Source organism: Phacochoerus africanus, chromosome 3, assembly GCF_016906955.1.
Source record: "Phacochoerus africanus isolate WHEZ1 chromosome 3, ROS_Pafr_v1, whole genome shotgun sequence".
Lineage (NCBI taxonomy): Eukaryota > Metazoa > Chordata > Mammalia > Artiodactyla > Suidae > Phacochoerus > Phacochoerus africanus.
In genome coordinates, this window is record NC_062546.1 from 110,672,550 (window position 1) to 110,687,926 (window position 15,377).

A 15,377-nucleotide genomic window follows, 5' to 3' on the forward strand; every position below is an offset into this window, starting at 1 on the left:
TACCACTGCCTAATATTGAGAGGTCTTTGTTTGTCTGGGGGCAGATAACCAGAAATGATCATATAATAGTTGAACCTGTCTCTCCGCAGAATATATCTTAGTATCTCTAAATTTGAAGTACAGATCAATGGACTTTACAGATGGGATTATTTCTTGAAGTAAGCTGACTTGCATATCTTTAATAATACACTTAAGGTCAAATGCTTTGTCATAATAGAAGATAAAGGTCCTCTTAAGGAGACAATCTTCACGCAGGAGCTACCTGTCTGTTACTATTATTAGGTAGACTTTTCTCTACAGGAATACGTAGGTCACCCAGAAATTTCATGCAGTTAGAGAATCCTCAGAACAATTTCTTATTTTTATGCCTTTCATATGTAATGTTCTTTGGTTAGTAGCTAGGTGACAAAGTTCTTCTCTATATAGCTCTCCTTTTTTTTTTTTTGGACTTTTTAGGGCTGCACCTGCAGCATATGGAGATTCCCAGGCTAGGGGTTCAATCAGAGCTATAGCTTCCAGCCTACCACCATAGCCACAGCAACATCAGATTGGAGCCGCATCTGTGACCTACACCACAGCTCATGGCAATGCTGGATCCTTAACCCACTGAGAGGGCCCAGAGATTGAACCCAAGACCTCATGGTTCCTAGGCGGATTTGTTTCCATTGCACCATGACGGGAACTCCTCTATATCTATTTTTAAACTTTGTTTTCTCCACAGCTCCATGAATTCACTCAGTTGCCTTTCTGATGTGTGGGGATGGTCTGTGAAGGAGCATTTTTGCATTAGAGCGAGTTTCACTCTAGCTTGAGGAATGATTCCACTAGATAATATTATCATGCTGATACCCCTCCACCACTGAGAGATACAGGAATCTTAAGTGGGCCATTTTCTCAGGTCTTGCAATCAGTAATTCACTGAACAGTGAAAATCAAACCTGGTCCCCACCCCACCTCCAAAACAAACCCCCCCAAAATAAAAAAAGGTCAAAAAAAGGTAGTCTCTATATTCTCAGCTTTCAATGCTGGCCCAGGGGTCCTGTCTGGCCGTATGTCCAAAATTTTTCAATTCCCTTTTGCTGGGAACCAAAGTGCACTGAGAAGACAACCAGGTAGAGACTTAAACTGTGCTATGAGATCTAATGTTGAAAAGTCCTGACAGGCAAAGCCTGCTGTTCCAAATCGGAGGCTGAAAACCAGTTGCTAAAAACACAGTATGAAAACCAGGGGGACCTTGGAGGAAGACCTGCAGGGCCTCTTGGTTCGCTTCTTCTGCCTATAAAATCCTTCCATCTTCTTCTTTTTTTTTTTTTTTTGTCTTTTGTCTTTTGTCTTTTTAGGGCCACACCCTCAGCATATGGAGGGTCCCAGGCTAGGGGTTGAATCAGAGATGCAGCCTCCGGCCTATGCCACAGCCACAGCAATGCCAAATCTGAGTCACGTCTATGTTCTACACCACAGCTCAGGGCAACACCAGATCCTTAACCCACTGACCGAGGCCAGTGAGCAAACCCCAAACCTCATGGTTCCTAGTCAGATTTGTTTCCCATGCCATCTTCTTTTTAAGGTTGTGCTCTGTTAACTCTCTCTCTGTCTCTCTCCTTTTTTTTTTCTTTTCTTTTTTTTCTTTTTAGGACCACACCCATGACATATGGAAGTTCCAAGGCTAGGGGTCAAATCGGAACTGCATCTGTGACCTACACCATAGCTCACAGCCAAGCTCAATCCTTAACCCACTGAGTGAGGCCAGGGATCAAACCCTCATCCTCATGGAAAGGGGGCGGGTTCTTTACTGCTGAACCACAATAGGAACTCCCCCATTAGCTCTCTTTTTAAAAAAGAAGAAATTTTAAATTTGAGAATCTTGTTACTGCTAACCCTCCATCTCCATGAACTGTTTCATCGTCTTATCCAGAGCTTCCCTGTGACTGTCACACGCTGTACACAGTATTACAGCAATAATGAGATATATCCTTTGGAGACACTGGAAGGCTGTGTATATTGATCACTGTTAACACATTGGTGGTGGTGAGAGGCGGTCTCAGACCTCTCAGAGCACAGATAGCTCTCCCCTTAGATGATCTGTTGCAGTGACGTGTGTTGACAGTGCCTGGCACGGTACCTGGCATACAGTAGGGACTCGGTACATGTTAAACTCGTGCCACGAAAGCTGGTTTGAAAGGGGACCCCTCGGACCTCATTTTCCTGTAGAAAAGATGTCATTGGTAATGTATAGGTTCCCCAGCCCCCCCACAGTGGCTGTTTAATTCATTAGATGCCAGATGTACAACAGAGGTCACTAAGGTGTGTCTAGCTCTTTGGGGTACAAATTCTTCATCATTGCTTGTTTCTTCCTCAGAGTCACTCAGTGAGTAGTATCTCCCATCACTCTCCCTGTGTTAGAGATGAGGAAGTCAGATGCCATGAACAGTTTCTCTTGTAATTAAGAATGAAGCTGAAGGAATGTGTCATGATGTCTTTGGGTTTCTACATGTTTATTGCCCTTTTTCCTTTCTCCGCCTGACCCTCAGTTGTAATCCTGGAAAACCACTGATGAATTTCCTTAGAATGGGGTGTAAGGCAGGTAAGGAGGTAAGTCTAGCACTTTCTATCCTTTCAGTGATGACGCTTTGGAGTATTCTTTCAATATGCCCAGATTTACCAGAAGCATCACGAAAAAAAACGTGATTTCTACAAATGTATTAACCTTCTGGAGGTACACTCTGCAGTCTGGAAAGGTCCAGTTTTCTTTCTGTCAGTGAACAAACTTCCTGTTAAACAGTTATCTCTTAGCTTCTTGATGAAGAGCAAACTTAAGGCCACAAGGGGTCAGGATGAAAGAACCTGTTGGAATGGCAGCCAAGCTATAATTTTCAGACAAAATCGCTGTCCATTTAGGATGGGAATGAAAAGAGGTGGTGAGAAGGTTTGCTTTGTATTGTGACCTTAAATCAGTTATGGGATCAACCCATGTTTTGAGCAGGCTTCTTCAACCTATTTGTAAGCTGATAAATTTCTTGTTACCATTTTGAGGACCTTGAACGTGAAACCCATAGAGTTCCCATCACTCAGGCCAAGTAATCTTATTAAATAGACTCAAGTATTTCTAAATTAAAAAATTAAAAGAGAAGTCAAAATACTCACTCCTTTAAACCACCTCTATTCTATAAGAGTCTTTTAGAAAATAAAATATTTCTGCCAAAGCGGGGGAAAAGGAGGAATAAATGTAAATGGGGAAAAAATTAAGATTCCTTATCTGAAAATAGAATGTATTTTAACCAAAGTGTTACACATTTGAAACAGAGGTATGAACATTTAAAAAAATAATTTTATTTCCATCACTGTGGCCATTTGGCTAGCGGCATGCTTGCAGCCCACCATCAAAGTCCAGAATCTGCTAACCAAGACTGAAAATAGAACCAGTAGGGTAAAATCATTGAGTGTATTCAGGAACCATTCTATCAATGAGTTTTGAGCCTGAAATGAAATCATTACCTATGTATATATACGACAGCTATTCTTTTTTAAACACAGATGTGCTAGCCACCTAGCACATCAAATTTTGAAGGTGTTGCCCTGACTGTGAAAGGAAAGGGAAGGCATTTCAAGTGCCTTTAGCTGTATAAAAACCCTCAATTCAGTACACCGCTGCTTAGAACTTGTCCTGTGAAAGCTTTTGGAGTCCAGGTTGGAGAAGCATATGTGAGTGATCAGTATGAGATGCTATGGACATGACATCTTGAACCAACAGAGGAAATCCATTAACTCCATCATTAGCTCTTCCTCTGGGGCTCAACATATAATTATTTATGTTCCAAACCAAACAAAACAAAACCTTTTTACTCTTTTAGCACTCGGGAGAGCCTGGCTTCCAACACGTCGAGCATTGTTGAAAGTAACCGTCGTCAGAACCCTACCTGGAGCCCGGCCCACGGTGGAGCTGGCCCAGCCTTCAGTTTCCGAGCAAGTACGGACCCCCCCACCAACGAAGCCGAGAAATTACAGAAACCTTCCAACTGCTTGCAAGCTTCTGTTACTAGTGTGTGATAGTCATCCTGCCTCAGATCTCCTGTCTCATTTGATACGACCAAGTTTACGACACTGGGACTGATGTTTACGACACTGGGACTGATGTGACATCGTTGGGAAGACAAGCATCTCAGCCACAGTTTTTGTGTTGATGGAAACTGTGCTGCTAATAAGTAGGCTAGGGCAACACAACAACAACACAGTCTTTATTTCAGAGTATTGCTTTTCACATGTATGGCTCTGTAGCAACAAGAATAGCAGTAGGGGTGATATGTCTACTTTTGCTTCACTAATTGTAACTGAGCACACATAGGGAAGTCTAGACACTGTAAGTGTTATATGCATTTTCGATGTCATGCCGTTGCCAAGTCCATTTTAAAATGCCACAGGTGCGTGTTGCCCCCCAGTCTGCGGCCACCCTGTACCGCAGAACTGATCCTTGACACTTCCAAAAACACAAACAAAGCCACCACAAAAAGGTCGAAGGTCAGGGTCCACCTTGAGGGAAATCGATGCCAAACTGACCAGGAGGGCACCCAGCCCTTTGTGTGGGAATCTCTTAGGCACCAATCATTTTGCACTGTGCGTTTTCGTGAGTTTTGCAGGAGCTGGTGGACGTGTGTCGGAAGGGTTCTGAGATCCAAGTAACTGGGAGTGTTCTGTTTTCAGGATTTTGCTTTTAAGTGTCAAGATGCTTGTCTGATTTTTTGTTTGTTTGTTTTACAACCTTCCATAATCACAAACAGGAATATAGGCCTTTGAATCTGAAATGGACAAAGGAAGAATTCCCCAGCCTGGCTGGGACGGAGCACTGAGTGATGGGAGAGGTGATGTGGACTTTAAAAGGTGTTAATCAAACATTGAAGGAAGATCATTTCCTCCTTGCAAAATTTAGGCTAATGCTATCTAACTGTAATAGATATGGTAATTAGTTTGTTTAAAAAGCAAAATGTTCTTTGTGATACACATGAAGACTATGGCCTGGGCGTTATTCTTTCTAATGGAAGGACATAAATCTATTTTATGTAGTTTTAAATAGAATGCCTAAATTAGGCTGTGGGAGATCATTTTTAGTGGTTGTAGGAAAGAGCAAATTTAGGGAGAGTTGAACTTCAGGCCTTTTATTCCTGGGAAGATATCTAGAGAGAAAACTTTAAAAATAATTTTTGATTAGAAATATCCATGTGCCCATGTAATTAACAACAGAATGTGATCATTCTGCAAGTGTGGTGTAATCCTGACTTGTATGCCCCTGAAAATTTATCGGAATAACCATTATGCATATACATGAACTATGCCACAGGAATGTTTACAGATAACTTCGTAACCAATTTCAGGAGGCAGTTTTAGGCGGATGTATAGTTTTTAGCCCAACTGATTTCGGAATGGTTTGTTAACATTTTTCTTTGGTTTACCATGTCATGTTGAGCACAAAGAAGGTCCTCAAAGGGATTCCAAATAATCAAGATTCAGCCTTCTAGGAAAGGGACATTCCAAAGTTCCCACGCCTCATTTTATCAGAATGATGCAATAAATCTGCCCATAATGGAAAAGTATTCACAAAAGGGTGACCTGTGACACCAGTAAACAGTCTAACAGAGAGTTTTATTTAGTTGAGTGGCAGGTGATATTTGGAGCCTCATGCCATACAATAAATATCTAAAAAATAAATCTGAAACAGCTTCACCCCAGACTTCAGGAATTGGCACCAAATTTGTGAAACACTTCTACTTCAGTGTTAGGTTGAATCAGCAGCCATCTGTCTAAAGAGTGGAGTCCTATACGCAGTTGGACTATTTCTTGAAACATTTGTGTACCCCCTCATGCTTTTTTCAGATATCTGGAAGTTGCATTGGGTCAAACTGGACTCGGTCAAGTTTATGTGGATTCCTTATTCCTTTTTTGTGCTTACACATAAGCATGTTTCTTGGTTAAACTCCCACACCCCTAAAATGCTGAAGTCAATTGGCTTTCAGTCCCATGCCTTATTTCCTCCAAGGCATGCCTTGATTGCTCAGAAATGCACTCTGTCTCATTGCTTAAATTTGTCCAGAAGGAACAATAACAGATCCAATAGACTGTACGCAGAGTCTGTTTCCTTGGGGAGTTGTATACCATAGAGTTATTACTAAATTATTCTAAATTCTTTTTTCCGCCCCCAAAAACCTGCCCTCAACTGTGTATCATACTATCAGTTCATAAATAATAGAACCATTGAAACAATATGTCAGCCTCTAGTTGATCCTCCTAAAGTAGCCATTATAATCATCAGATACTGTGTGAACAGGAAGGGAAAGCATTACCTTTAAGAGAAGCTTTAAAATAGGAACTTATCAAGATTTCATGAGAAATAGGTTTACAGAAGACATTGTTCAAATAAAATGTGTACACTCTTTGCCCGATGCTATGGGGTACATGATTTAAAAAAAAGCAAAAAACGAAAAAACTCCCTTAGACCAGCAGCCATTAGCATAGCAACAATGGACTTCAGTGAGCGTGTGGTGTCAGCAGACATTCCCTGCAGAAATATGCCTCACTGAATGGAATCAGTTTTCTTGAACAGGGAGAAGTGGTTGGCGGGAAGCACATTACAAATATGACCCAAGATGGTCTGCGGGGACCTCCTCAGTGGCCCGCTCCAAGCTTTGCCCAGCGTCCTTTCCTCCAGGGAAAAGACAGCTCTGTGTCTCACGGCTGCTTATCTAGACTTCACGTAGAGTTTATCAACGGAAAAGGTTTACAGAACTGAATCTGGTTGAATCTCTGTGTAGCGTTCAACTTTAAAGGGTCAACTCATCTGTCAGCATTTTGCACACTTATGTATTATTATGATGCAGCATATTACTTTATGGTAATTTTTATTTTTACATATAACTACCTCCATAAATTTGATGAAGCGGCAGCAGTGCGTTCACGTGTGTTGTTCAGAAAAGCAAAGTTGAAAATTTTCTTGACCATTAGGCCATGGTGTTGTGTGTGTGTGTGTGTGTGTGTGTGTTTGTGTGTGAGTGATGACCTATGTGGACTCGTGGCTGTTTCATTGCCATGGTTTTCTTTTCCAGCATTATTTCACTCTCAGCTGTAAACCTGTCTCTCCTCTTCTTCCCCACGAAAGCGCACTTGATTTTGTTCTGAACGAGAGGAAGTTTAAATTTCTTGTCTCCTCCGCCCCCGCCCCTGCCCCATTCCTGCTAAGAGTTCTCTCTGGCCAAGAGCCAGTTGGTAAACATGATCTAGCAAGCTGTTTACTCCTATACGAATCTGATCTGAATTCTAGGTTCTCGGTCGCAAGACACACAAGAAATTTGGACTGCCACCTCTGAAGCACTCTGGGCTTCTCCGCCTTCACTTGCATGCTACCATATCGAGCCCAGACTTCATTTGAATTAAAAGAGCTGTGCTGTATATCCACCGCTTCTGTTCAATAATTTGTATTTCGTTTTATATATTTTGCACATCTCAGGGGTCCTTCATGCGCATATGAAAAGGGGGGGGGGGTGCCATCAAATAGAGGAAACACATATAAGAGCCGAAAGAGGCCTCGAAGGACAAAATAGCAAATTACTGCTTCTCTGATGCCGTTGAAGTTCAGGTTCAGGAAGCTTCCATTGAAAGTTAATCTGGAGTCACAACGATCTGAACACCAGCTGTTTCCAGATCTCCCTTTGTCATAACCCAACCAGCATTTCTAAAGTGTGCATTTAAATTATATTGTGGTCACCATGGGGAGAAAAAAACAAAAACCTGTTCAGTGATAATGAAAGCCTTGTTTGTATTTTTTAGGTTGGCACAGCTTTGTAAAATTCTACCCAGGATAAACCACTTATTGCCACAAAGTGTACTTGAAAATAAAGTTTTTAACTTAAATTATAGGCATATTGCTCATGATACAATAGCGACCATATTTTGAAAAATCTCACCCTTTATAACACGGGCTGTATTGGAGCTTAATTAAAAACCAACAACAACCTATGATGACTTTGCAAATTTATTTTAGGCTCTCAAAGCGCTTCCAGAGCAGTTGGATTCACAACTAACAAAGCAGGTCACATTTGTAATACCTGAACTTGAAACAAATAAACAGGAGGAATGACATACGATTACCCAGAAACACAGTGGCAGCTACCAATGATCTATTTTCTATCCATTTGATAGACCATCATGAGACATGACGAAATACAATGCTATTTTTCTGATGTGTGCTAATAAAGTCAGAGTTAACAAATACAACTTGACACCTTCGTCCATTTTCATTCCAAAAAAAAAAAAAAAGTTCAGGGTGTTGGGAATTTTACAAAATGCACCCAAATGCCATTGCAATCCAATGTTAGGTCTGGACATACACCCTTGTTTACACTTTCATATTGAGCTTCTCTAAATCCTGTGCTCAAATACTGTCTTTCAGGAACATGACTGCTCCTGGCAGAGGAAGGTGCTGAAACAGCAATTTTCATTAAAAACTTGATCAAGTCCTCTTCAAAGTGCTTCTTAGCACGACGGAAATTCAGTACAATACATTGAGCCCTACTTTGAAGAATCTGGATTTCCCAGGGAAGCTGATCTAGTTTTAAATGGGTGTCTTTCTTCTCAAATTAGGAGATAAAAGATCCCGGTCGGGGACCTTCCCTGTGACCACAAGCCAGTCAGAGAACCAGCTAGCAGCACACTGTCAGGTGACAGTGGACCCCAGTGGAAGTGATCCCTTCCTTTCCCCTCCTCACCAGACCCCCCAGACACCGCCCCCCTCCCATACTCTTCTGTTCTCGAGCGAATTTCTGCTCGCATATAGGGCTCGAGGAAGCTAGAACACAGGAAAATTGAATGCCAAAGCCATGGAAGACATTGCTTTGCTCTAGGTTAGTAAAATGTGAGCAGGAAAGAGATGACTCGATCTGATCTTTACCAAGTAAGATAAAAGCATCAGCTGTCACTCCGTCAGCAGGCCCCAAAGTTTTACAGTATTAAGGATGCATCCAATATTTTCCCACAGATTTTTATTGAGGAGACATTTTGTAAATTATATCTATGAGAAGAATCGTTATTAAATTTCCCGGTGTAGGCAGTAGACACTGGCGTCTCCCTGGTGGAGTTAATCTCTGCGTCTTTTGCAGCAATATCCCAGAGAGGGAGTCCCCAGCTGTGGTTCCTCTAACACAGAGCCCTGTGTTTTCAGAGTCATTCTAGGACTTGCAGGTGCTGATTTGCAAGGTTCAGAATTCTTCAAGGCTCAAGGGGGACCAAATATTCTTCTGATGATTGTACCTGATCAGTGACAGGGCTTTCTTTGCTCCTTGCTGGCTTCAAGTGTGAATACACACACACGCTGCCAATGAGGAAAGGGGGTGTTTCCCAGGTGAGGCAGCAGTGACTCTGGAAGCCGATGCAAGGCTAAAAGTTTGGTTGGTCCATGAACAGCTGCCTCCCTCCCTGTCCAAAGGCTGGTTTGGGCATGCGAATTCCCTGGAGCCCATCAAAAAGTGGTACCAAATCTGAGATCCAATGTCTCTTCCAACATGAATCCCCTGCAATGACAGCAAATTCATCTCAAAGTACACATGGCTCCTCACCTTCCTTTCCTCCAAGGAGGTCCCCCTTCCCTGCTTACTTCCCATCCTCCCCCCAACTTAGATACCAATACACCGCCATGGTTTCCACATTGGAAGGGCAAAGCAGTGTGTGATACTGTGCACACAAGGGTGGGTTAAGGCTAGAGCTGCCCTAGGGTGACGTCAGTATTGACGGCTACAGATTAAGGTCCTTAGAGTAGTTGACATCAGTACAACTTTCTAGAAGAGAATTAAATTTCAACATTAAGTTTAAAGGGATCATAATTCTGCAGGTATCTTTCTCTGAGTGACTGAATGTGACTATTACATTAGGGTAAATGAATTAAGAAGTGCAAGTGGGATTTACTGTATGTTAGAAAGGAGTTTTGCAGCCAAGACTGCCTTGAATAAAATGTGTTTGCACTGAAAAAAAAATTTTAAATTACTTGGTCTCTGGTTGCTGTAAAGGTCATCCACGATGGATGTTCTGTTTATATTGTATAGTATTTCATATGAAATAATTACAGTTCATGAAATGTCTTCCCTAATGTTACTGATTTATAACAGCACATTTGTAACATGGTTTTTATCGTGTCAGTGTACCATATTGTAAATGATGATTACTTGTCATGCTTAGTATAATAACTTAAAAGAAAAAAAAAGCACAGGGATTTTTGTAAGTCTATATTTGAAAGTCCCTCCATATGGTAATATTGTGTTCATGTTGTTTATGTAGTGTTGTGTGAACTATCCATTTTGGATTGTGTTACTTTTTAAGATATTAAATAACATTTGGTTATATGTCTAAGTGGATTTTTTTTTTTTGGCACTTGAGAGAAAATACCTTCCATGAGGCCAGTTTCTTTCTCTCCTCAATTAATATGATGTCATACATTTTTATTGCACAATCTTGGTTGTTAGAGCTTTTGAATTAAAACAGCTGAAAATGGAAATTTCTAATCAAAATCTTTTTCTAGGAATGTTGAAAAAAATCTCATCTTTAGCTAGCTGTTCAACTTTAACACAGAGGGAGGCTTGTAGAGGCACATAATTGTTTTCTAAATGAAATCATAAAGTAATGTCATCAGGTTTTTTGTGTTGTTTTGTTATCACTCATATCACAATTTCCACGCCCAAACAAACAGGATTCCCCTCTCTAGCGCACGCTCGGAGGCTATTCACATATTCCAGTGAAGCTCCTGCCCAACTTTGGATCCAACTTTGGATCACCTCCGTGTTAATTGCCCTCGGAATCTATTATACATTCTTTGACTCTCCTCAGTGGTGGCAAATCTTTGTCCTGGGAGAATGGACATTATTTTTCCCAACCCAAAGTGATCTGCTGTCATGCAAACGAGTAAGCTAGAAAACCTAGAAAACTGCATACTTAGTCCAAAACAATACGAAGCTGTAAAGTTGAGCCTGGTGTTCTTGTAAAGGCAAGACCCAAAGCCGGCTTCCCCAGACCATTTTGAACAATGACAGCGTCATTTAGGGGTAAGTGTGTGAAACCCAAAATGACTACGTTGGAGGACAAGTCTTATTTTAGTTTGTATTTTTTTCATTGTCTCAGTACAGACCCTTCATTTCTCAAGCTCAGAGCAAGGAAGAACAGCAACACTGGAAGTACACTGTGAGTTTTACACTAAGACCAAAAGCTGCTGGGCTGGAGGAAAGGTAACTGTGTGTTACCCTCAGAACCATCCAGTGACTGGACACATGGAGAAAATGTGGTGACTCGCTAAGAAGATGGGAGGCAGGGTTCTGGCTCCTTTGAGAGAATGGTCATAGTTCATACAAATCTTTTCTTTCCAGAGGAAACGGTATGGGTTTAAGTTATTTCCAAGTGTTTAGAGTGGTGGTTTTTTTTTTTTTTCCTCGTAAAGAAACTCAAGCAGAGTCTTCGATATTTGCCGTCTGTGCTGTTAACAGCTGTGAAATCGAGAGGCACTGAATAATAAAAAGCAGTTATTCACCTACCTTCGGTATTTTTATTTAACCGGGAAATCTTATCCCTACTACGGGAATACTGGGAATGAGTGCTATTCCCCCTCTTTGGGCTCCGGGGCTCCAGAATTTTCCTGTACAGCAAATAACTAGTCATCTAACACAGGGAATAATTGTGTGTGATGAATGTTCCCAGGGCACAATACACCATGCAGGAATTTCCAGGAAAATCAAGGCACCTGCCCTCAAGATAGGCTGGGTAGGGTTTGGGGTGACTCTTCTGAAAGGTACAGCCTTAGAAATATTATGCTGAGAGGGAGAAGGGAATTTGATGTGTTAGCTAAGAGAATAAGGCCAGAGATGTTAGTTTGGAATTCAGACAGCAAGATTCAACTACTGATGTTCACTGAAGAGCAGTCTCTCTCTTCCTCAGTCACATTTAGGACTAGCATCTGTCCTGAGAAATCCCCAGACTTTCAGAGGATTGACTGATAGATAATATATTAGATAGATGGTTAGCTGGATGGAGAGATAGAAAATTGGATGGATGAATGGCTGGGTGGATAGAGATTAGATGAATGGATGGATGGATAGAAGATGGAAGGGTAGACAGGTAGATAGATGATTAAATAGATACATAGATTATTATTGCATTAGACCCAGGTTCTCTGTAAGTGGCAACAAGACAAAAGGAGATACCATGCAGAAAGATATAGTGTGACTCTTTTTTAATAATGTGTTGAGAATTTGTTATCCTGGGAAATTATTTTTGAACCCTTTTGTATCTGTGTTTCAAGCCAGCGTCTGCCATTCTTTACCATGTTCCATATTTCGGGAAAAATTTCCCCTGAAAGGCACCTGCTTTAATGTTAATGACAGAATAGTTCTAGATTTAAAATCTCATTCTTTTCTTTCTTTCTTTGTTGTTTGTTGTTGTTGTTGTTGTTGTTGCTTGTTAGTGCCGCATTTGCAGCGTATGGAAGTTCCCAGGCTAAGGGTCAAGTTGAAGATGCAACTGCCTGCCACAGCAATGCCAGATCCGAGCCACATTTGTGACCTATGCCACAGCTCACAGCAACGTGGGGTACTTAACCCACTGAGCAAGGCCAGGGCTCGAACCTGCATCCTCATGGAATCTAGTCCAGCTTGTTACCACTGAGTAACAACGGGAACTGCCTAAAATCTCGTCCTTGACTATCCTCCACAAACACGACTTTTCACCGTTTGCCATCTCATCCAGTTGCAAAGGTAATAGTGGGTCTTTCCTAAGCAGCACACCTTCACATTGCTTGTCATTGTTGACAAGACATGTGATGGATTAACAAATCTTAAATGGATTGGAAAAGACAAGGGTCTTTTGTTTTCTCTCTTTCCTTCACAGGTTTTTGATGGCAGTTCACGGCACATCTGTGTCACATGTCAAAGGATCAATATTCAGACTAGGAAGGTTTCAAAATTCTCAGGGTGATGACCTTGGAAACAGAAGATGCCACAGTTATTTCCCTTCCGTATCTCCTGTCTTTAAAAGGCATCTAATTAGATGAATCAGGGCCTCCATCTGGCCCTAGAAGAAGTCAGAGAAACAGGCACAATAGAAGTTATCTTTTACAATTAACTTTTGCTCTAACCAATTGATAGAAATACCAATACTTCCACTTCTCTAAAGATTTCAACCATCAGAATATTTTGTAAGTAGCTTATTGAGAGCAAAGCACTTCCATTGCATTTTTAAAACAGGCATGTTATTACAGGTTTAGAATTACAGAATTATTGCGGCCACAGTAACAGAGGTCCTGTAGATCTCACACCCAGTTTCCCCTATTATTAACAACTCTTACTTTAGTATGGTACATTGACCATAATTAGTGAACCAATATTGATACATCATTATTTGTTTAGGGCCACACTTGCAGCATATGGAAGTTGCCAGGCTAGGGGTGGAATAGAAGCTTTAGTGGCCAGCCTATGCCACAGCCACAGCAACACCAGATCCAAGCTGCAGTTGCAACCTACACCACAGCTCACGGCAACGCCGCACCCTTAACCCATGAACAACGCCAGAGACCAAACTGCATCCTCATGGATTCTAGTCAGGTTCACTACAGCTGAGCCACGACAGGAACTGATACCTTACTAACTAAAGTGATACTTACTCAGATTTCCTCGGTTTATCCTTCCTGTCATTTTTCTGTGCCATGAGCTTGTCTAGGGCATGTTATCTTCAGTCATTATGTTGCCTTAACCTCCTCTGGTCTGAGCAAGTTTCTTAGACTTTGTTTTTGACATCCTTGACAGTTTCGAGGAGTACTGGACAGGAGTTTTGTACAGTGGCCTTCGATTTGGGTATGTCTTTTGCTTTTCTTGAGATTAGGCTACGGTTATATGTTACAGGGAAGGAGATCACAGATGTAAAATGCCCCCTCATCATATGGCAAGAATGCATATCATCAACATGACTCACCACTGTCTGTGTTAACCTTGATCACCTGGCTTAACGTCACGTTTGGCAGGTGTCTTCGCTACAGAGTTCCTCTTTGTCTTCATTTCCATACTATCCTCTTTGGAAGAAAGTCACCAAGCCCAGCTCACACTTGAGGGAGAAATTATGGGCCATCTCTTGAAGGAAGGTATCTAAATAGATCACTTGAAATTCTGTACAGGAAATCTGTCTCTCCTAACCCATTTATTTATACTGTAATTTATTCACACCAGTACACCCTCATGGATATTTATGTTTTGAGCAATAGTCCATTACCACTTTGTTTATATTATGTCTCAATTTCCCCAGCTTCTGCTATTGTTTGCTCCCTCAGTGGGCTCCTGGATCCCTTTGACATACCCACATCATTGTGGCTGTAAGTTCACTTGGTTTTGAACAAGTCTGAACTTCCTGGCACTGTAGGATGCTCTAGACTCATTCCATATATGCTGCCACATTCTCATAATCAGTCACTTCTCCAAGGATCCCTGGTTTCTTTTACTGAAGGATCATCTTAGAAACCAAGATCTAGGTGCCAGGTATGCCCACAGGTACTGGAGAGCCATTATTTCTAAGCAACCCCAACTGATAGCGTAGGGAGACACTGCATATGTACCAACCTGTGTATGTATACACACGCCTACACCTATTTCTTTATGTAACATCTGCATCTCTAGTAAGCCAAGTGTGAGCTCATACTGATGAATCCAACTTTAATCCACTCTCACCTTGATCAATGGAGCCTCCTTCCCCTGCTCATCTGTAACCTCCCCTCCAGCAATGAGCATCCTGGCTGCCACCCCCACCACCCACGTACTTAATTATCCAGTTGCAGTGCACATGTATAGTGGTTCATCCACTGCACTTTATAAAACTGATTAGATAAATAAGGGTAAACATGGAAGTGAAATAAAGTGGAAAGTTTTCTCAACTTATCCTAAGTGGGTGGCTTACTTCATATGACAGGACGGTGAAGATCAAAAACTTAATGGGCTTATATGGTCCTACTGGGATTGCACTAAAGAATTGTAAGGTTGAGGGGGGAGAGGACACGATTCATACGTATTATTTCTTGTGCCTTTTTCCCTATGTCACACTGTCAGGACTTGGAAAGAAAGTGACGTATTCATATATTTGATAAGACCCCACTTTCTTCTCCCCATTTCCTGTCTCTGCATGTCTGATTTTTAACAATATTTCCAGGTTCAGATCAAATGCCTTCTCTTTCACAAGGGCCTCTCTGAACACCCCTTCCCACTTTCATTGTCATAATGAAAGTATAGCCTCTTTCTCACTTTTGGAGTAGTACAACATTTATCATTTCCAACCCTATGTTCCCAATTTTTGTCTCAAAAGTCAGGACTGTAGACTCCTGT

At 41.5% G+C, this 15,377-nt stretch overlaps 1 protein-coding gene across 5 annotated transcripts in view; it reads left to right on the forward strand.

The window, feature by feature from the left end:
* STOX2 (storkhead box 2) overlaps window positions 1–8,256 on the forward strand; it is a 216,765-nt gene extending 208,509 nt beyond the window's left edge. For 4 of the 5 annotated variants that reach the window (XM_047772323.1, XM_047772324.1, XM_047772327.1 and 1 more), the window contains one exon: window positions 3,852–8,256. In XM_047772323.1, the coding sequence (XP_047628279.1) occupies window positions 3,852–4,047 (196 nt within the window). In that variant the 3' untranslated portion in view covers window positions 4,048–8,256. The remainder of the gene's footprint in view (window positions 1–3,851) is intronic. The other variant, XM_047772325.1, reaches the window with a different exon arrangement.
* The last annotated feature ends 7,121 nt before the right edge of the window (window positions 8,257–15,377 follow it).